General features: G+C 35.3%; 2 protein-coding genes across 4 annotated transcripts in view; one reads left to right on the top strand and one right to left on the bottom strand.

The window, feature by feature from the left end:
• DPH6 (diphthamine biosynthesis 6) overlaps nt 1–23,456 on the bottom strand; it is a 499,664-nt gene that overhangs the window by 378,690 nt on the left and 97,518 nt on the right. The gene's annotated exons all lie outside the window — the stretch shown is intronic.
• LOC138168386 (histone H3.3A-like) lies at nt 18,943–20,129 on the top strand. The gene is made up of 2 exons (XM_069097415.1): nt 18,943–19,539; nt 19,710–20,129. The coding sequence occupies exon 1, from the start codon at nt 19,010–19,012 to the stop codon at nt 19,430–19,432; it is 423 nt and encodes a 140-aa protein (XP_068953516.1). The 5' UTR covers nt 18,943–19,009; the 3' UTR covers nt 19,433–19,539; nt 19,710–20,129.

Here is a 23,456-nt window from a genome sequence, read left to right as displayed (position 1 = left end):
ATAGCTCTTGTAATTACAAAATACTAGGAAGCAAATATGTCCTTATAAAAATCAAAAGAAAGGTCATGGAAAAGACAAACTAGACATTATAAAATGAATCTTGGCAGTGATAGTTTCAGCTACTTATGAGTATCATAAAATCTGTTTTATTTTTAGTTTTTTATTGTCCTCATCAACATTTCATGTATAAATGTTTTCGCAGTGATATGGCTTAGTTGGATCTCATGTCAATATCTGACTTGTTTTTCCCACCAATGCTCTCTGTTTTGCAAGACAATAAATCATTATCTTCCATAATTTGCAATAATATTTTGTAAATCAGTTTATGCCCAGCATCACTACTGCCCCTAGCTTCCCTATCTGTCTGACTAGCAAAGTAATCAAATGTATGATGGTTGACGTACTTATTTGGGTTCTCTTAGTCTCTTTGGTGTGGTGATTACTACCCAACACCTCATTGTGGCTTTGAGATGACTGAATTCTTGATAATTATGTCAGTAAAATGAATGTGAACTTTGGTAGTTTCCATGAAATGGAAAAGCTTTGAATAAGATCCTGTTACTAGATTATGGTTACTATGTGATAAAGAGCCTAGTTAAGTGTGAAGAAACACATCATTAGTAGATTGACCACTTGGTAATAAGGTCTTTGGTCATGGTAACCTTTGAAACAAACAAAAATATAAAATGGCCCTTAATTTTTGTTCTGTTCATTTCTGCACTGGCAATGATATTGGCAAGACTTAGGAGAAAATGACAAAAGGTAATAAGAATCAACGGTTTTTAAAGTATCCTAGCAAACAATTAATTTAATGAATGATATAGTATTCTAAACCTAAGATCCTTGTCCAACAAAGAATTGATACCCTACTGAAAAAATTGAAGCCAGCCAATATTCTTGATATAAATGAAACAAGAATACATAAAGAAGTTGTTGTTAAGTAGGATCCTGATAATGTAGAAAATTTCAATTTTAAGGTAGAAAATTTCAATTTTTCAATTAATAATTAATCATGGAACACTTGGTCATTTCACCTTGTAATGTTTATAATAAGCATGTACAATATGTTTCAGACAACAAAAAAGCAAAGAAATTCTACCAAATTAACTTATACATTAATACTCAATGGCTTCATCAGTATGTCAAATATGCACCGGGAAATATGATTCAAGATTAAGGAATAAAGGATGTAAGCAGTTAACTGAATATGAAGAAACTGAATACCAACATATCATGAATAGTTTTTTTTAATCTACAATAGATGCCTCCATTTTGTCTTCTCCCACTCTCTTCTTAAACCCTTATAATCTAACTTCTGATCATATCATTCCATTGAAACTGCTCTCTCCAAAGTTACCATGGATCTCTTAGTTGCCAAATTCAATAGCCTTTTCTCAGTCGTCATTCTCCTTAACCTCTCTGCAGCCTTTGACACTGTTGATTACCCTCCCCTATTTGACACTCTTTTCTCTAGTTTTTTTGGGTAACACTCTTCTGGTTTTCATCCCACCCATCTTAACTGTTCCTTCTCTTTCCTTTGCTTGATCCTGCTAAAGATCACACCCTCTAACACTTGATGTTTTCAGGGTTCTGTCCTGGGTCTTCTTCTTTTTTCCCCTATCTTACTTTATTTAGTGATCTCATCAGCTCCCATGAATTTAATTACCACCTAGGTTGATAATTCACAAATCTACCTATCCTGCCTCAAACTCTCTACTGATGTCCAATCTTGCATCTCCAACTGTCTTTTAGACATCTCAAGCTGGATTATGTGGTAGACATCTTAAATTCAATGTGTCCAAAATGGAGTTCACTATCTTTCCCCTTAAATTCTCTGCCTCCCTCCCCCACCTACCTTCCCTGTTACTGTAGAGAGTAACACCATTCTCCCCAGTCCCTTAGGCTCTGAACCTAAAAGTCATCCTGGATTCTTTAGTCTCTCTCACTGCCCCCATATTCAATCTGTTTCCAAGACCTGTTGGTTTTTTGCAACATCTCTCAGACATGTCCCCTTTTCTCCTCTGACACTGTTACCATTATAGTGCAGATGCTCCATTACCTCATGCCTGTATTACTGCAACAGCCTTTTGGTGGGTCTGCCTGCCTCAAGTTTCTTCCGACTCCAAACTAGCCTCCATTCAAACATTAAAGTGATTTTCCTAAAAAGCAAGTCTGTTACCTCCTCTTACTCAGTTAACTCCCGTGGCTTCCTATTGCATCCAGGACCAAATGTAAAATGTTCAGTTTAGCATTCAAAAACCTTTGTAAAACCAGACCCTCTTACCTTCCCAGTTTTCTTCTTTTTTTTTTTTTTTGAGGGGGGAGAGCAGGGCAACTGGGGCTAAGTGACTTGGCCAAGGTCACATAGCTAGTAAGTGTTAAGTGTCTGAGGTTAGATTTGAACTCATGTCCTCCTGACTCCAGGGCTGGTGTTCTATTCACTGCGCTACCTAGCTGCCCTCCTTCCCAGTTTTCTTAAACTTTACTCTCCCACCCACGAAACAAAACACTCCATCTCTCACCACTGGGCATTTTCTCTGGCTATCTCCCATACTTGGAATGCTCTACTTCTTCTGCTCCGACTATTAAAATCCTATATCTTAGCATAAATTATACAAATAAGAGATTTCAATATTTTTCTGTCATATAGAGTTATAATCATTTATTATATGGGACATTAAAATCAAAATTTGATACTATCCTAGTGAGAAAATACAGCAATAAGTAATTATTTTGTTAGCAGACATACTTTGAGAATAACTGTAATTTTCCTAAACCAAGAGTAATTAAATATGGATATATGATTAATTTGATCATTTCCTAATTATGAAAACCTCTCAGAAAATGTAAGCAAAGTTAATAATTTCTGATGGCTTATAAAACTTGTTTTTCTTATCATATTGAAAATAATTGATCAAGATAAAGTACTAATTAAAAATAAATCTTGCCAAAGTTCAAATAAAATTAATATTAGTGGCATTTCTTATTTAATAAGAACTAGGACTTGGACTATTACTACAATTATATATACTTATCACCTTTAAAGAGTATATCAAACCTATCAAGTAAAATGAAATTTTTTCAACAAACAAGAAATATTTATCGATAGCCTATTATGAGTATGGTATAGAATACTCTACCCAATTAAATTAAACTAGCATTTTTAAGCACCTACTATGTCCAAGGCACAACATAGAGTTAAAAAGAATGAATCAAAAAAGAATTTAAAAAAATGAAAACTCTCCCTTCACTCTCTCTAATTTCTACTGCAAGAATCCAGTGTGTGCATAAATATATATACAATATGTATATACATAAATACAAAATATTTCAAACCATCTGCTCTATACATATGATCCCATAATCCTATGACATTTTTTTGGAAAGATGTAATGGAAGGATTTGTCCTCAGAGTTCATGGATTTGAATCCTGATGCTGCACCTTAATGCTTATGTGACCTCTGGCCATAGCCCACTCATGTCTCTGAGATACACAGATTCTGTCCTCAAGGAACTTATAATTTAACAACAGTTTAGTCTACTACAAAAAGATCTATAGATGAAAGCACAAAATATTAAATTCCATGGAAGTAAAAACCAACGTGCTATGGGGAGGTTCCAGTGAAGATGTCTGCTGCATAGTCTGCTGATCAATCACTTTAGATTTTAAAAAGACAAAAAGAAGAGGTGAAAGTGAATAAATTTTCAAATACAAGAAGGTATAGGTATGGATACATAGTGCATCTGGAAAAGATCTTGAGGTTTTAGAGGACTGCAAGCTCATTATGGCTCAATTACTATGGTATGGACAAAAGAGCCCATGAGATCTTAATCTTCATTAAGGAAGACATGATATACAGATCTTGGGAATTAAGACCAGATAAGCAGGTGTCTTTAAGCATCTGAGTTTTTGCCAGTCAGTCTCTTGTACTTTTCCTGTTCTTTGTGTGATAGACTCTTCAGTCTCCATTGTTGGCTTATCACCCATATCATGCACTAACTGTGAGTGCTCCCCACCACCTTCAATAGGCTTAATTATGATTTCAACATATATGTCTTCCAAATCTATATGTCCATCAGTAGTCTCTCCCCTGAATTTCAGTCCCAAATCACCAACAGTCTCCTGGACCTTTCAAAGTGCAATGTTCTGGAGACTCTCAAACACACATCCAAAACAGAATTGATTATCTTCTCCCCAAACTTGCCCCTCTTCAACATCATTTCTGTCAGTTTCCTAGTTGTGTAATATAAATGTTATCCTTGACACCTGACTCTCAGTCACCACACATATCTCATCTTTCTGTTCTGATCTCTACAACATCTCTCACATCAGACTCTTCTCTATTCACATAGCTAATGCCTTAGTTCAGTCCCTCCTCATCTCTTAACTAGACTTTTGCAATGGCCACCTAATTGATCTCCCTGCCTCAAGCCTCCCCACTCCAATCCCATATTTCACACAGCTGCCAAAGTGATTTTCCTAAAAAGCAGATCTGACCTAATCTCCCCATACATTGATCCAACTGTTGACCTATTGACTCTAGGATAAAATGTAAACTCTTTTATTTGTTTTTTAAAGCCCTTCAAAATCTGCCCTCAACCTATCATTCCAGCCTCATTATATATTACTCACCTTCCATACTCTGTGATCACACCAAACTGGCCTTCTCACAATTCCTCACACTGGACACTCTATCTCTGGTCTTCCTGTCTATATGGTGGTCATTTCCCCTATAGAGTGGTATACACTGCCCCCTCACCACTGCCTTATAGAATCTATCTCTTCCTTCAAATGCAGCTTGGTTACCATAGTCTATAAGTCTTACCTGATCTCCCAGTTGTTAGTACCCTCCATCTGTAACTATTTTTACTTATCTTGTTGTTTTGCAACATATATTAATTTTGAATATATTTAGATATGTATAAGTTGTCTTTTAGAAAACTGTAAGCTCTTTAAGAATAGATTATTTCATTCTTTGTATTTGTGTGTCCACAGAATAACATAGTGCATAGAAGGAAAGAAACATTTATTAGGTGCCTATTATGCCAGGCATTGTACTAATAAGTGCTTTACAAATATTATCTCATTTGAGAAATATTTACATTTCCATTTGTGCTGTATTCTATATCTCATTTGATCTTCACAACAACCCTGGAAGATAGGTGCTGTTATTACCCCCAATTTTACAGTTGAGGAAACTGAGGCAGACAGAGGTCAAAGTATTATGTTCAGTGAAAGAAGTCTTATTTTCCAGGGAAATGGACAAGCTGGAGAGCACTGAGGAGGGCAAACAAGATAGTTAAGGGTCTCAAGATTATGTTAATTATTTTGGTTCAAAATTGAGAGAAAAAAAGGTTTAGGGGGAAAATGGGAACTGTCTTCAAATATCTGAAGGAATATCATGTGGAAGATAGACTCTGCTTGACCCCAGATGACAGATTAATATAAAAGGCATGGGTGGAAGATAAAAGAAGCTGGTTTAAACTTTATTTAAAAAAAAAATCCTACCTCTGACTGATTCTGGCTATATGAACCTGGCCAAATCTCTCAGCGTCCCATGCAACAATCTAAGACTAAATTGCTGATATGAATGAGTAAAGAGGATTTCTTCACCAGGAATCCTCCACACCAATGAAATCAAAGACAGGGACCAAACTCAAAACTAAAAGTAAGGAAAAACTGCTCAAAAATTAGAGCCATACAAAAGAAAGGATTCTTCAGGAGGTGCTGTGCTCCCTTTATTGAAGGTCTTCAAGCAAAAGTCAGATGACAACTTGTTATGATTTAACCAGAATCCTAGCTCACATATGAAGTCTCTTCAAACTCTGAAATTCTATTATCCTGTAAATGAGGACAAATTCCACCCCCAGGTCCCCATATCTGTAATGTTTTACTCTCTCACATCCATCTCTAAGTTTCCCAAACTTCCTTCAGGACTCCACATAAATCCAACTTTCTGAAGGAGATATTTCCTGGTTCCCACCAGTGTCTTCCACTCTCAGATCATGTTCCACCTACTCTGTAAGTATCTTTTGTTTATCTTGCTATTTAAATTTTGTCTCCCCATTAGACAATGAGCTCCTTGAGGGCAGGTATTGCTGCTCTCTCTCTGAATACCCAGTGCTCAGCACAGTGTGTGGCACACAGGAAACCATATATGAATGCTTGGTGATTGATTTCCTGTTCTGGAGGAATAGTAGCAAGAAAAGTGAAGAACAGAATTAGGTTCTCCCAAGAAATCCTAAAGTCAACAAAAACTTATTTTTTAGCTGTAGTAGTGTTAACAAGTACAAATAAGTACTTGGGGATTAGAATGACAGAGGTAAAACTATTCTATTCCTGTTTTCTCCTATGGAAATTGAATTCTTTCAGATTTGAATAAGGTCTTTCCTGGAGACCTCTATTCTATATCATGTATAAACAAGATTTTCAACAAGTTTAGTAGTTAAGGGGAGGAAAAAGGTGGTAACTAGATGGGTAAAAAGAGAAAAGTAAGATTTTTTTTCCTTAGGATTGTGGAAACAAGAATATTTGAAATAAAAATTGTTGCTGGCATTTTATTCTGGAAAATTCCTTTATATAGAATACCTTCTATGCCATAATAATTCTAGATAAATGAATTAGAAAACAGTCATGTGATCTTACATCACATTACCTCTGGTTCAGGAAGAACTATAAGTTAATTCTATGAAATATGTAAAAGACAATTTAATTCTTATCATAAAAATCATTCTGTATTGAGAAAGGCAGGAGGAGATGGGAACTTCTGGTAAAGATGCCATAAGAAAGATCCTAGAGAATTCTGACTACTCACAAATAAAACAATAATAGTCAAAAAAGGCACCAGAAAGAACAAAACCAAAAAGAAATGGCTATAAGCTTCTCCATCAAGTCCAGCACTACACAAAACATGCAGGCACTACAGAGAACAAGCAGCTTGGAACCACTATGTTAGATAGGGCCAATATAGCACTTGGGCAGCAGCACAAATGAAAATTGCCTGCACCTGGAGCCACAGTAAGAGATGAGAGTCAGCACCATACTGCATAGCAAAACAAGAGCTATATTTCAAAAGACTTTCTACCAGCAAAATTAATAACATCAGGACCTGTGAGGACCAAAGAAAGGGATAAAGCCAACCCCTAGTTAAGAGAAAGAAAAAAATAAAACAGAAGACAGAAGACCTAGGTCAAAATCTGACACAAGGCACCTGGAAACTGAGCCATAAACCAAGAACCTTTGGAGATGGCTGATTTTAGTCACAGGTACTGAATCCCAAATTAAAAGGGAAGCAGAATCCAAACTGAAGAAGAAACAAGAACAAGTCATGACCACCCCATTCAAGAGACAGAGGATCTGAGAGAATTCAAAAAATTCAGCATTATGAATCTCACTTATCCAGAAGGAAGTGAACCACAGCAGGTAAAGGCCAAAATAGGAAAACAAGTAACAGGGCCCCTCCACCTGAAAATTCAGAAGGGAATAATAGCATCTAAAGTGAAATGTTTCCTCAATTATGGAACTTAAGTTTGAAAAATGAGGAAATCAAAGAAAACATCAAACAGTATTAAAAAAATATTGAAAATCTAAAGATTCTCCCCAGAGTAGAGTAATTCCATAATAAAAAGAGGTTAAAATGAAAAAAGTAAAACTTTCCACAAGAACCATAGAAGCAGCTAGAAGAAATGAAGCAAGAAATAAACATGAAACAAAAACTCTGAAGGAAGGAATTGGAAAGAGAATAAACACCTTAAAATAGAAAATGGTAAATATTATCCAAGTGATGGATACCCTGAAAGGGCCAAAAAGAACCACTAAAATAGTACCCATTTACTGGGAAATGGCTAAACAAAATATAGTATATAAATTAACGAAATGTTATGGCATTGTAAGAAATGATAAAAGGGAGAGTTTCAGAGAAACCTTGCAAAATCTGTGTAACTGATGTAGAGTGAAGTGAGTGGAACCAGGACAATTTATAACATGACACCAATACTATAAAGAAAAACAACTTCGAAATACTTCAAAATCAATGCCATGACAAACCATTACTCCAAAAGACTAAAAATGAAGCATAAAAAGCATAAAGGTAATAGACTGCAGATGCAGAATGAGACAATGTTTAGGGATATTGGCAATGCAGGAATTTGATCTGCTTCATTATGCATAGTTGTTGTGAGGCTGTGATTTATTTTTATTCAGTTGAGTGGAGGGAAAATAAATGCCTAATCATTGAAAAAATATAACTATATTTTAAAAGCATACTTCCACCTGCTCATTCTCTCCCATCCCAGTGATTCTGAATCCCTTTCTGCTTATAAACAAACCAATCCCTCATACCCAACTGCCCTTTCCCCAACTTCCAGACTCCTCATCTGTGATGGCTCCACCAACGTCCCACCACCATCTCCCTCCACCATATTCTCTGGAATGATGCTCAATAATTAACAAACTTGCTTTCATCTTAAACCTTTTTCTTTCTCACCCTTTCCATCTTCTGACACTCATTAAGACCTGGCTCTCTCTTGATGTCACTATGTCCTGACAGCTAAAGTTAACAAGACAAATTAAAGATAAAATGTCCCTTTTGCAGATAAAACTAGGGTTTACTATTTCTAGGGAATAAAAAACATTAAGCCTAAATTTATCTATAATATTCTTCTCTCTTAAAAATGCCTCAGTATCTAGCATTATTCTGTTAATGAAATACAATCTTTTGAGGAAAAAAATTATTTCCTGAATTTAAGATGTTTTCCAGTGAAAGTCATTCCAACATTCCTAATATGAATCATTCATTAAGGATATACACTTGCATTATAGATCTGAGTAGAAATATTTGGACTTCTGGCAACATTTCATATTATTAAATAAGAATCATTTATAAAAGCTGATGATGTTCCAGGGACTCAGTAATTGTGCAAAAAATTTAAATGGTTATTAAAAGCACTAGATTCTTTTTCCTTAAATCTCAGTTCTTTGTGTTGGTAGTGTCACGCACATCTGAACTAAAAGTACATACAGGACATTTATATTACTTAATCTGCAATTTCAATGACACTGAAAATTATAGTTTTAAAGTGTTGCACTGAGGAGTTTGATTCAAAGGTCTGAATTCTATTTATTTAAGAGGGTTCTGTTTCACCAATGTTGAAGAATTTTTAAATGGGAAGAGATCACCATCTGGAGTTCTCTGATTAAACAGTGGACTCATGACACTTAAAGGATTAGGTCACTGATTAACATTATTATCACACTTTGTGGGCTGTTTTCAATTAAGCAGAGATAAGGTTACTATAGATGATAACTAAATTACAAAAGATTGTAAATTTTGCCAATTATTTTCATTTCAAAGTAATTCTGTATGCTTTCTACATCAGACTCTACCTGTGTCGCAACAATAGGATGAATTCATTAGGAACACAGTCTACCCTAGATGTTACAGGATTAAACAAAAGTCAAGAACTATAGTATTTTTATCTTGTCTCCCAAGAATATTCTTCTTTGCTAATAAGATGAGTTGACATTTTTCAGGATTCTAGAGAGCCCTTTTTTCAAAAATAAAATATATAACTAAACAGCACAAACCTTGTCAGCTAAATAAAGCAACACTCAAGAAGTATTCATCTCTAAGCAGCTGGTTTGACAGCAGCTTTTTAATTTGTTTAGAAGTGTTTCCAGAACACATTTTACAAATTCCTATGGAAACTTCCTTTTCCATTTTCTTAAAAGAACATTTTAAAATGCAATATGTCTGCATCTTTAACAGAGTAAGTAGGTTTACAACTCTGAAAACTACACTTAAGCAAGTAACATCTATGCCAGAATATCTAATAGCCAGAAAATATGTATTTGAGATCAGAGTACTATTTTATTAATATTAATAATAAAATATTAATAACATTTGAATTTAAATGGCATCTTTGTTTCATAAAATTCAGTTCCTTAATATAACCAGTGTTTTATGTTGGGCAACAGAAAAGTCCTCTTCTCAATCTTCTAATCTTCAATTGTGGTATTTCTACAGGATTTCATATTGTTGACTGAAATTATCTCCTTTCTGGGCTTTTTTTATTCCGGTGGATTCCATTTTTAGTCTTTTAGTCTCCCTACATCCTATTCCTCAATGATTTTAAACACTTTCAGGGCTTCAACTATCATGCTCATGAAAACCATTCCCAAATCTGCATAGCTGTTAGAATATTTATTGTTCTCCCACCTACCCCTTTACCATTTATATACTTTTATTAATTCCATTCCCTTTGGATGGAATCTCCTCCTATCCATTTTTCTGGGTATGACCATACCCATTTTTGAAAGCTCAGCTCAAAGGTCATTTCCTCTGACCCACTGATTATTTCTTCCTCTGAATTCCAGTAACACCCCTCTGTTGCAGCATTTACTTTGCTTAAAAATTATTTGTGTTCCCATCTTCAATTTTTTAAAAATCATATTAAGTGAAAATCATGCACAAAGCATTATATTAGGCAATGAGAATACCAAAACAAAAATTAAAGTCCCTCCTATCAAGGTATAGAGAAGCTTACATTCAGTTAAGTAAATATAAAACAAATACAAAATAACACAAAGTAATTTCATAACAACTGTAATATTCAATTTCCCTTTTCCTAGTGGGATAATATGTATGGGCTAGTCATTTGCTGTGATTTTTTTATTACAAATGTTTTTTTTACAAAATTAAATTTTCAGAATGCCTTGGTATATTTTGCAATTTTAAGACATTTTTTAAAAAATGAAAATTCAGGCGGCCACTAGCTAGTGCAGTGAATAGAGCAAGCACATAAGTCAGGAGGACCTGAGTTCAAATCCTGCCTCAGACACTTGACACACTTACTAGCTGTGTGATCTTGGGCAAGTCACTTAATCCCAATTGCCTTGCCTTCCCACCTCCAAAAAAATACATAAAAAAAGAAAATTTAGTAAAAAAAAAACAGCAAAAGTCAAATACTTAACTAGCTGAGCCTATTAACATAAGGTTTTTTTTTTTCAAATCATACCTTTAAGTTCAGTGGATTCAGACATTGTCATTTAAAAGATGTAAGAATTCAGAAATATGTCCCTTCAAAGAAATAAGGCCCTTATTCTTATTTACTGTAGAATGAATTTAGAAAGTGTTAGTAGAAGTACTTTGGCTCATCATAGCTGATAAGAACACTTGGAAAAGCAATGTCTAAATGTGCCAAGATTTCAAATGATAGTGGACTTTTTAGAACCTTTAATTCATCCCCAGGGGAAATATAAAAGTTGGTATATCTTCAAGATTTTTATGTTCCCAAATCCCATCTCAAAATATGCCTAATTAATGAGTCTTAAGTACATAACTCACAAGGCAAGAGTTGGATCATTATTATTACATTTCTGTAAGGTAAAAGGAGAGAAAGCACCATAGTTTCAGCATCAACAGTATATAACCTGAAGCAAAAGTAAATGAAGGGACTTCTACAACTTCACACAGAAAATCAAGGGCAAAGTCATAAACAAGAACCAAGTCTCCTAATTTTGCTGTTCAATGTTCTTTCCAATAAACCAAATAAATCCTTCATCCTTATTCGAAAACATAAATGAAGAAAACAAAATCCATAAAATTAAAAAATGTACTCCAGATCTGGGCCTTCCCTTCAATAATACAGATTGTAATCTATTCAAGACTGCCCAATCTAGTGACTCTCATCCAAGTATTTCCACACATTGATCAATGAATATGATCAAATGCCAGGGGCCTGACTAATTTTCTCTTAATATGGTAAAGATACCAGTATAATGCACAGATTTTCTTTCAATTACTCCTCTCTCGTCACATAAGACACAGCTCATCTTCTGCTTTGTTGAAATGTTTCTTTGCTGATGCTGTCTTTTAATCCAATTATGATTTGTAACTACTTTGTTTGCAATGTGTTGTTGCCTGTTCACACCCAGCATAAGTTTCTCTATTGTTTTCTGCATGACACTCATATTTATTTCTTCCAAGGATGCAAATTTCCCCAACTAGTCCAGATGATGATACCAGTAGAATATAATCTTATGATCTCTTTATTTAGTAATATGTAATGGTGGAAGGGGCCTTAAATTATCTAGTCCACCCTTCTCATTTTTCAAATTAATAAGAACAAATACTATTTACTTATGCAAGATCTCATAGGTCTCCCTTTTTATATTTAATTTATTTATTTTTAGTTTTCAACATTTACTTCCACAAGTTTAAAATTTTCCCCCTACCCAAGATGGCCTGCAATCTGATATCAGTTCCACATATACTCCTGTTAAACATATTTTCACATTAGACATGTTGCAAAGAAGAATTATAATGAATGGGAGAAACCACAAGAAAGAAAAAACAAAACAAAACAAAACAAAACAAAACATAAAAGCAAACAAACAAAAAAGAAAATAGTCTGCTTCACTCTACATTCAGACTCCATAGTTCCTTCTCTGGATGTGGATGACATTTTTCACCATGAGTGCTTTGGAACTGCTTTAGATCCTTGTACTGCTGAGAAGGATTAAGTCTATCAAAATCAGTCATCACAGACTGTGGCTGTTATTGTGTACTATGTTCTCCTGGTTCTGCCCACTTCACTCAGCATCAGTTCATATAAATCTTTCCAGGTTTTTCTGAAGTCCACCTGTTCATTACTTCTTATAGCACAATAGTATTCTATTACATATTCATATACCACAACTTGTTCAGGCACTCCCCAGTTGAAGGGCATCCCCTCAATTCCCAGTTCTTGGTCACCAAAAAGAGAGTACCTATAAATATTTTTGTACATGTGAGTCCTTTTCCCATTTTTATGATCTTTTTGGGATATAGTCCTAAAAGTAGTATTGCTGGGTCAAAGGGTATGCACATTTTCATAGCCCTTTGGGTATAGTTCCAAATTGCTCTCCAGAATGGTTGGATCAGCTCACAGCTCCACCAACAATGAATTTGTGTTTCAACTTTCCCACATCTTCTCCAACATTTATCATTTTCCTGTTTTGTCATGTTAGTGAATCTGATAGGTGTGAGGTGGTAGCTAAGAGCTGTTTTTATTTGTATCTCTCTAACCAATAGTGATTCAGAGTATTTTTTCATATGACTGTAAATAGCTTTACTTTCTTCCTCTGAAAACTGCCTGTTCATATCCTTTGACCATTTATCAATTAGGGAATGACATGTATTCTTGTAAATTTGACTCAGTTCTCTCTCTCTATATATATTTTAGAAATGAGGTCTTTATCAGAGACACTAGCTGTAAAAATTCTTTCCCAATTTTTTGCTTCCCTCCTAATCTGGTTCCATTGGCTTTGTTCATACAAAAACTTTTCAACTTAATGTAATCAAAATGATCTATTCTGCATTTCATAATGTTCTCTATCTCTTATTTGGTCATAAATTCTTCAGTTCTCCATAAATCTGGCACTATTCCTTTATCTTCTAATCTGTTTATAGTATCAGCCTTCATATCTAAATCGACCCCATTTGGATTTTATCTTAGTATAGGATGGCAGATGTTGGTTTCCATACTATTTTCCAGTTTTCCTAGAAGTTTTTCTCAAATAGTGAGTTCTTATCCCAGAAGCTGAAGTCTTTGGGTTTATCAAACAGTAGATTGCTATAATCATTGACTAGTATGTCTTGTGTACCTCACCTATTCCACTGATCTAAGCCTCTATTTCTTAGCCAGTATCAAGTGGTTTTGATGACTGCTGCTTTATAATACAATTTAAGATCTGGCATGGCTGGGCTACCTTGCATTTCTTTTCATTAATTTACTTGATATTCTGAACCTTTTGTTCTTCCAGCCAAATTTTGATATTATTTTTTCTAGCTCTGTAAAATCATTTTTTGGTGGATATAGGTCTGCCTTTTTTTAAAGGAGAATTCTGGAGTCATAAAAATAACCACTATTTCCAAAAGGAAATATAACCTATGCTCCTCTTTCTGCTCAATTCTGGGCTGGATTTACTATCCATCTATGGTGTCTGTCCAAGTTATAATGATGGTTGAATTATAAAGATTGTCCATTTAACTAGACAGTCTTGACAACAAGAATTCTTCATATATTTGGTTTTTCACATGTAGATGGTTAATTCTAGTTCTCTGAGTGATTATGGATCTCTTTCAGGAGTCTGTAGTATTCCTCAGATTGATGAAATCAATATATTAGCATTCATAAACTGGAGCATCTAGAGGACCTCCACACAGTAGGGAAACTCTTTTACTTCGAATCTGAGATCTCCACCATGAAAATAGTCATTATATTTAGAGGGCATATATGGCCCTATTTTATGGTTTGTCAGATAATAACAGAATTGTACAATTATTATCTCTATTGAAATATCTTTCAAAGAATCTTACATAACTTTTATATACACATGCAAGATATCTTATTAGAAGAAAGTTGTTTTGTCTATCGGATAAATTGTTTTATAGTCAACAAACAATAAGGAGGAATAATCATAATTGTATTAATAAATTTGAAAAACTTGACAAAAATGAACTTTAATATAACTTAACAATAAGATACAAATATAAGTCTTTCATGTTTAAAAAAACCCCACTAGTAAGCAAAGGAAAAAGTGGAGTTCTCCTTAATGAACATATTATTAATTACATGTTATTGTATGAGCAAACACCTACATATACACATATGTGTGTATATTTGTATGGAGAAATAAGAGAGGCCTTTCAAATAAGATTGGAGGACAAGCAAATATGTTCACTGTCATTAATATTATGCTATAAAGTTCTAGGAATAATAGCTACAGTAATAAGAAAAGAGAGAAATTGAAGGAATAAGCAAAAGCTAAGAAAAATAAAATTATCACTTTTTGCAGATGAAATGATGGTTCAGAAAACTTTAAGATTAAAATGAAAAAATGAATAGAAACCATAAGGTCACTTATATCAGGTTATAAAATAGATTCATGAAGATCGTCAGTTTTTCTGTATCTGTGTGTGTGTGTATATGTTTTAAAGAGAAGATTTTTAAATGTATAAAATATCTGGGAGTCTACTTACCAAGACACACAAAAGAATTAAATGAATAAAACTACTAAACACTCTTTACATAAATAAATGAAGCCTAAAACTGCTGGAAATTGATCTTTTGGCTGGATAATGCAAATAATGCCACCTAAATGAATTCACAGACTTAAAATACCAAAGGATTACTTTATAAAACTAAAAAAAAGTACAACAAAATTTGTCTGGAGGAAGAAAAGATGACAAAATAACTATTCTTAAAACTACTATTCATCAAAACAACTGATCAGTGGAAAAGATCAAGTGCACATGATCCACGAGCAATGGAACAAAGTAGGATAATGTCTGAAAAATTCTAGGACACAAACTAATTATATAAGTACTCAATATTCAACAAAGACTATTAGGAAATTTGGAAAGTTGTCTGGCAGAAATTAGGCTTAGATCAACATCTTAAATCATATAACACAATAAATTCCAAATGAATACATTATTTAGATATAAAAGAATGCATCATAAACATTATAAAGGAGAACAGAAAGAGATATCTTTTAAGGCTATGGATAATGGAAGAGTTTTTTACCAAACAATGCAAACAGAGATAAAATGGACAATTTTGATTACATAAACTTGAAATATTTTTGCACATACAAAAGTAAGGTTGTTAGACAAACAGCTAATTTGGGGGAAAAATCTTTGCTACAAATTTCTCTAATAAATATTTGGCAACCAAAATATATAGGGACAAGCCACTTCTTTCAACATAAATGGTCAAAGTCTATAAAAAGCCAATTCTCAAAAAAAGAAAGCAAAGCTATTCATAACTATATAGGGGAAATGCCTCAAACTACTGATAGAGAAATTCAATGAAAACTTTAAAAGTTCTACCTCACATACATCTACATTGATTTCAACCTGTGCATTGAAATCACTTAATACCAAGACATATGCTAATTTAATCTGAGAGTCTTTTCAAGTTCTTCATCCTTTCTCTACAACTTTATCCTCTACAGCAGATGTTGGCACATAAACCACAACTCCTACATATAAGTTACAACTGAAGTTACCATGGGGCAGCTAGGTGGTACAGTGAATAGAGCACCAGCTTTGGAGTCAGGAGGACTTGAGTTCAAATCTGGCCTCAGACACTTAACACAAAAATTAGCAGTGTGACCCCGGGCAAGTCACTTAACCCCAACTGCCTTCCAAAAAGCAAAAAAAAAAGACAACTTAAGTTACCATGTAAGCTACAACTAAGGTGGTATTTTCAGAAGAAAACTTTAACATTTTTGGGGAAAACTCTTTATGGGCACTTCAATATGAAATAACTATTGCATTTTTTTTGCCTCTAGACACACAATAAGGGGAAGAAGAGAGGAAAGAGGAAGAGAATGAAAATTTATATAGCACCTATACACTAATTACAAATATTATCTCTTTTGATTCTCATAACAACTCTAGGAGGTAGGTGGTATTATTATTCTGATTTTATAGCTGAGGAAACCAAGGCAAAGAGAAGTCAAGTGACTTGCCCAGATACACACAGCTAGTAGCATCTAAGGCCAGATATGAACTCAGGGCTTCCTGACCCCTAGCCTGGTGCCTCATCAGCTGTGCCAATTCTTGCATTTGTCTCTCCAAAGAGAACTCTTGATCAATCCTTCCATTTAGCTACAACTTCATTCCTTCTTCTAGTTTTGATGATAGTGAGAATGTCAAGAGTAACATGATTTAGTTCCCCTAGTAGCATGGTTGCTCATTTTTGACTGGACAAGTATCTTACAATTAGAGTACCAAAGATCTTACAATTTGCAGATGGGCTGAAAATGTTGTGATTTGTAACATACTTTACCCCCTTTTCTGCCACTCTACTGCTATCATTGTGTTAACAGAAGGGGGCCCAAACCATTTCATTTTTATATTGGTAAATAGGTTGCCATGGTCAGAAAATTCATAGTCCTATAGCCAACATACTGTTGATGAATATCTCTGTACTTAGCTAGCTTAGTTATCAGAAAGCAGGCTGTTTGCTGCCAGAACCACAACTTAAAGGGGCAGCTAGGTGGTACAGTAAATAAAGCATCAGCCTTGGAGTCAGGAGGACCCAAATTCAAATCCAGCCTCATACATTTGATACTTAACTAGTTGTGTCATCTCGGGCAAGTCACTTAACCCTAATTGCCTCAACTCCCCCCTCCAAAAAAAAAAAACCCAAAACAACCAGAACCACCTAAAATCCAGCATGGCAGAAATTTCCAAAGCTTGTGCTCTGAGGACACTACCTTTGAGAGTCCTGAGTTATTCCCATCCCACAATGAGACACCAGAGCAGAACCTCGTTGAAGAATTGCACATAATAGGTGATAAAGAAGTATCTGTTGACTGAATGAATTTACTATGTGAAAACACTTGTTTGTCCATTCAGATGTTTTAAATACCTACTATTTGCAACATAACCACTAATAACAGGAGACATGAAGATAAATAATATATGGTATCACTACTCAAGGACCTTGCCATCTAGTAGTTAGAAGTGATAACTACATAGATATAATATAAATAAAGAAATAATTTTATATGAGGAGTTTGAAGAGATATGAAATGAATTTGGGATGACTTCAAGGTTGGCTTGAAAATCACATCAAGAAATGGCTTTGTAAAGAAGAAACAATTTGACCTAAACCTTGAACGACAAAAAAAAAAAAAAGATGTGAAGAGGATGAGTTAAGAGGAAAAAAATGAAGGCATTCCAGACATAAAGAATAGCGTATGCAAGGATATGTATGTAGGTCAATAGGCCAGTTTGGCAGGAGTATAAGATAGTGCAAGTTAAACCTGGAGAAGTAGGACAAGGCTTAACCACTAATCAGTCTTACCAGGATGAAGTTTCCTCCAAAAATCTACACAGCCTTCTCTGCTTCAAAATCACTAGTTGTGTTTTGTAAATTAACACAAAGTAGCTTTTTGGAAAATTTTTAACTTTCCTCTGAAAATTTGCTCCTGGCAAATTTGGCAGCTGACTGGTTTCTCAACCTAACTGATTCATTTTTTCCCCCTAAAATGTGAAGAAGAAAAGTTCAAGCTAGTTTTTCAATTAGCTCTAATCTACATTTGTAGTTATATTATTCCCTGCGGCACTGTTATAACTACTGAGCAAGTAGGTTTCAAATCTACAACAGAATGTTGCTGTATAAACATATGGAATTGTGTAAGAGAAATACATGCCCTGAGTACCAAAGCTACATTCTTTTCATTTTCTTTATTCAGCCTCTATGTAGATAGGAAATAAAACACGGAACCACAGCAACAGAATGTCACAGAAGAGGTTGTCCATTTGGTCTGTTTTTAAATTTTTATCAAATATCATGTGTGTGCCCTGCATATGGCATGAGTAAATGATTAATTCAAAATGTATTGTTTTTCTTAACCATAACATTCTAAAGTAATTTTATAATTACTTTTTTTAGAGACCAGAAGGACTGACAGCTATACTGTGTTTCTACTTAAACTCTATTTGGATGATCTAAAAACTGTAAACACTAAATGTTAAAATATAATATAAATCAGCAACTACAATTATTATCAATCAGTAAGGCTAGCATTACCTACTACACAAATATCAATATCCATTATTATGCTACATAAAGTTTTGCTATAAGAAATATATTCTAAATCATCTACATGCCCTGAAACATTGTCACTAAGGTTGAGATGTGGCTGAAGGCAGTCTTCTGAAGAAAAGCAGTTCAACTGTATATGATATTACCTCTACCACTGCTATTTACTTCACCAATGCTAGGACTAGAGAGAAGAGTGTATGTAACAACTACCACAGCCTCAAATTTACTACCACCACATTACACCTAGACACAATGGTTCGGTCTCGGCTACTACTGCTACCACCCTCCCTTCCACAGGGTCACAATTGTATTAAGAATGGGGAGCAGCGAGCCGCTGCCGCCCTAGCTCTCCAAGCCCAAGCCGAAAGAGACGGCGGGTGTATAAGGAGAAGTTTTCAGGAACATGGCTCGTACCAAGCAAACTGCCCGTAAATCCACCGGTGGTAAAGCCCCCAGGAAGCAGCTCGCTACAAAAGCCGCTCTCAAGAGTGCGCCCTCTACTGGAAGGGTCAAGAAACATCATCGCTACAGGCCGGGTAATGTGGCTCTCCATGAAATCAGACGTTATCAGAAGTACACCGAACTTCTGATTCGTAAACTTCCCTTCCAGCTTTTGGTGCGTGAAATTGCTCAGGACTCCAAAACAGATCTGCGCTTCCAGAGTGCAGCAATTGGTGCTTTGCAGGAGGCAAGTGAAGCCTATCTGGATGGCCTGTTTGAGGACACCAGCCTATGTGCTATCCATGCCAAACATGTCACAAGCATGCCAAAAGATATCCAGCTAGCATGCCACATACGTGGAGAACGTGCTGAAACTCCATTATAATGGGAAACATTCTTCATTCTCAAAACAGAAAAAAAATCTCTTCTTCCTGTTATTGGTAGTTCTGAACGTTAGATATTTTTTTTCCCATGGGGTCAAAAGGTACCTAAGTTGGGGTGGCCAGGTAGCACAGCGAGTAAGAGCACCCGCCCCAGAGTCGGGATGACCTGGAATCTAATCCGGGCTCAGACACTTAGCACCACACCCAGAAATAACTGGCCATGTAACCTTGAGTAAGTTACTTAACCCCAATTGCTTAAAAAAAAAAAAGGTACCTAAGTATATGATTGTAAATGGAAAAATAGGGGACAGAATCAGGTATTGGCAAGTTTTTTCCATTTTCATTTGTGTGTGAATTTTGAATATAAATGCGAGGACATAAAGCATTTAATGCAGTCCAAAAAAATGTTTCCGTGAACAAGTTTCAACAATTCAACTTTATAACAATTATCAATAAACCTGTTAAATTTTTCTGGACAATGCCAGCATTTGGATTTTTTTAAAAAGTAAATTTCTTATTGACGGCAACTAACTGGTGTTTGTAGCATTTTTGTCATATGGTAGATTTCATCCATTCACTATACTTTTCTAACTGAGTTGTCCTACATGCCAGTACATATTTTTAATGTTTTTTGTTTTCCGTGCTGTTCCTAAAAATTTATTAAAAAAAAAAAAAAAAAAAAAAAAAAAAAAAAAAGAATGGGGAGCAGCTTCAAAAATGTAACTTGGGAGAAGTAACCAAGGCTATATACCCCAGGACACAAAATTTAAAAGGCATTTACAGGAGTTGCAGTCCTTCAGCAGCACAGAACTGAGCTTAGCACCTAGTTTAGCAAGAATAATTACTTAAAATAGGAAAATGTCAGATGCCTTGCTTCCATCTCCTCTACTATACCTCATCATCAGCAACTGCAAACCAAGTGACTTCTGCTCACCTTGCCTCTAACCCCTTTCCTCCTACTGCCACCCCCTCGGTTCCAGGTTGACCCCTTTTTCCCAATAAGCCTGGAGTCTCTCTAGAAGCAATCTGAGGGGGAGTTCTAGGATCCCCGCTCATAGCTATTTATTTGAAAATACTTCTTGGATCATGTGCCCTGAGTGAATTTTTTGCTTCTTGCCATAGGTACAAAAATTATGGCAGTTTATGGCAAAGCAAAATAAGGATTAGGTATACATACAAGCACACATACATACACATATGGAATTACATTATATACGTATATGTATGTGTGTGATGTGTGTGTATACACACAAGACATTCTAGTACTATCAAATGCTGCTAGAGGAAGTCATACTACGAAGCTGACAGTCTTTTACAAACTTTATATCTAATTTCAACTGGACCCTCACTGATCACAGAAATCCTTTTATTAACTCACCATAATGTTCCCCCAGAGCAACTATCCAAAATCTTCTTTTCTCTCCTTAAGCCACTGACATCCATTGGTTAGCACCACCTACTTTACTGAGAAAATATTATATGCCAAATCAATGTCCTCATTCTATTTGTACTTTCTGCAACTAGTGACAATACTGAATACTCCTCCTTTGGGCTTCTGTAATACTACTCACTCTTGATTTTTTATACCAGTCTGATCACTTTTCCTCCATTTCCTTTGCTGGATCAACATCCATCATCTGGTGTCCCTCGGAAAGGCTCTCCCCCATATCTTTTCTATTTATGTTCTCTCAGTTCCCTGAGGTTCAATTATTATCTCCAAGCAGACTGTGACCAAATCTATATATCCAGTCCTGATCTCTCTCCTGAATGCTAGTTCCACATATCGAACTTCCTGCTGCACATCTCTTTCTAGATATACTACGAACAACTCAAATTAAACATGTCCAAAACAAAACATCATATTTCCATTTTTTTAAGTTTTATTTATTTTATTCCAAACTTAAAAAATAAATCAAGCATTTATATAGCATAATAGAATAGAAAAAAGATAATTATACATTAAACTACAAATCTATTGTGTACAACTTGTTATTCCTTTTAAATATATAATAAAGTTATCATTTAACTTTTTTCTTTTTTTTTTTGCCCTTCCACTCCTCCCTCATCCCCCACCCTAGAGATGGATGTCTTTAGAGAAATGCACCCACAAACCTATACACCCCAAATACTTCTATACATACATCTATTTATCACTTCTTTCTCTGGTGCAGATAGCATCTTCCTTTATGGGTCCTTTGTAGTTAATCTGGGCATTTATAATAGTAAAAATGACAAAAAGTTCTAGACTAATTCTATATTACTCCCCTTAATAAAACTTTTGCCCCAACCACAATATACTAGTAGCTTCCCCCAAATTTGACTTCCTATTTCCTTTTTCCAAGTTGCCTTACATGCTTAGAATATAGTACTTCCTAGACTAAATCCCTGCCTCTCGGCTTCCTTTCAAGCTCAGTTCATGTGACAACTCCTTCTGTTAGCACTATTACTATTAAAATTATCTTGCAAATATGGGGGTGGGGGATGTGCTAGGAGCTCAAGTGGATAGAACACCAGGCCTGCAGTCAGAAGACCTGAGTTCAAATTTGACCTCGGAAACTTATAAGTTGTGTGACCCTACACAAGTCATTTTCTTCATCTGTAACATGAACTGAAGAACCAAAAACTTTTCTCACCATTTATGTCATGGCTATTAAGTCTCAGAGGTTCAGGTGTTCTGGATACCAAATATAATACATTGTTGTTATTATTTATACAGATATATATTTATATAATATTTCATTATATCAATATGGCTATTTGTTCAGGAATTCCTCAATCATGGTTTTCAGAAATTCCTGTAATTCTTAAATTACTTATCCTCCTTCCTATTTTTCAGGTCAACTGTTTTGTTTAATATCCAATATCTTACATTTTCATCTTTTTTCAAACTTTTGATTAAAAAAAGAGCCTGGACTATTTATTTCAAGAAATATTAAATGAAAACTACTCAGATCTATTAAAATCAGAGGGACATTTTTGGCCAAGATGGCAGCCTGAATGTGATGTAGGATACTCTACTCCCACATACCTACTCCAATAAAAATCAGAAATTATATTAGATGAAATAATTATCAAGAAATCTGGTTTAAAAAGCTATAGTAAATGACATCTTCCATCCCAGAACTATATATAAAGTCAGCCTCAAGAGCTGAGGCATAAGGAAAGGGATCCTTCCCTTTCCAGTAAAATGAGCTATTACCTTTTAGTGTCACCAGAAACAGAATACATGTAGTCTACAAGGCTGGGTCTAGAGGTTGACAGGGGTGGAAAATTCTCATAACAAAGCACTAGACTACTCAGAAAAGTCCTAGAATAGGGATGTTAGAAGCCCTGGAGAAGAACAGTAACAGTCATTGTTATGTTACCCATCACAGTGCTGTAGTACCGTGTTTCCCCAATAATAAGACCTATCCCGAAAATAAGCCCTCCCATTACTGTGCAAGATTCCTCTAAAATAAGCCCTCCCCCGAAAATAAGCCCTATTGAGATTGCTACTGTAGTGAAGGTGATCCCCTGAGCTACACGCTACATTACGGTACCCTCTGTATGCCCCCCCCCGGGTGAAACGCACGCCGCGCTCCGAGCTGCATCCAATCAGAGCTGCAGCAGTGAGTGCGTCATCCTGTAATTCCCCAGTGATTTGCTTGCTGGTGCCATTGAGAGCTGTGCTGGGGAGGAGAGCTGAGGCAGGACAACATAAGCCCTCCCCTGAAAATAAGCCCTCTGGTGCTTTTCTTTCCAAAAAAAATAATAAGACAGTGTCTTATTATCGGGGAAACGCGGTATTCAGATCAGAACACTCAAGGCTCAGGGTATTTGAAGTTCTAACAACTTTCACCTGAGATGTCTGAGAGGTCCCTCAAGATAAAGTGTCCTGAACCTCAAACATGCAATGAGGCCAAACCCCAAGAGGTTTAACACAAAAACCTAAGGGACCCAGGACTAGACCAAACAGGGCTGACTACCCAGTGGGCACAGTGTCCTTTGTACAAAGTACAAATTAAAGAACTAAAGCTGAAGAGATGA

The sequence above is a fragment of the Petaurus breviceps genome, unplaced genomic scaffold (genome assembly GCF_028583685.1).
Source record: "Petaurus breviceps papuanus isolate PSGF00001 unplaced genomic scaffold, PetGlider_PUasm1.0 37, whole genome shotgun sequence".
Classification (NCBI taxonomy): domain Eukaryota; kingdom Metazoa; phylum Chordata; class Mammalia; order Diprotodontia; family Petauridae; genus Petaurus; species Petaurus breviceps.
Note: the sequence above shows the minus strand (reverse complement) of the source record. Positions and strands in the feature narration are given on the sequence as shown.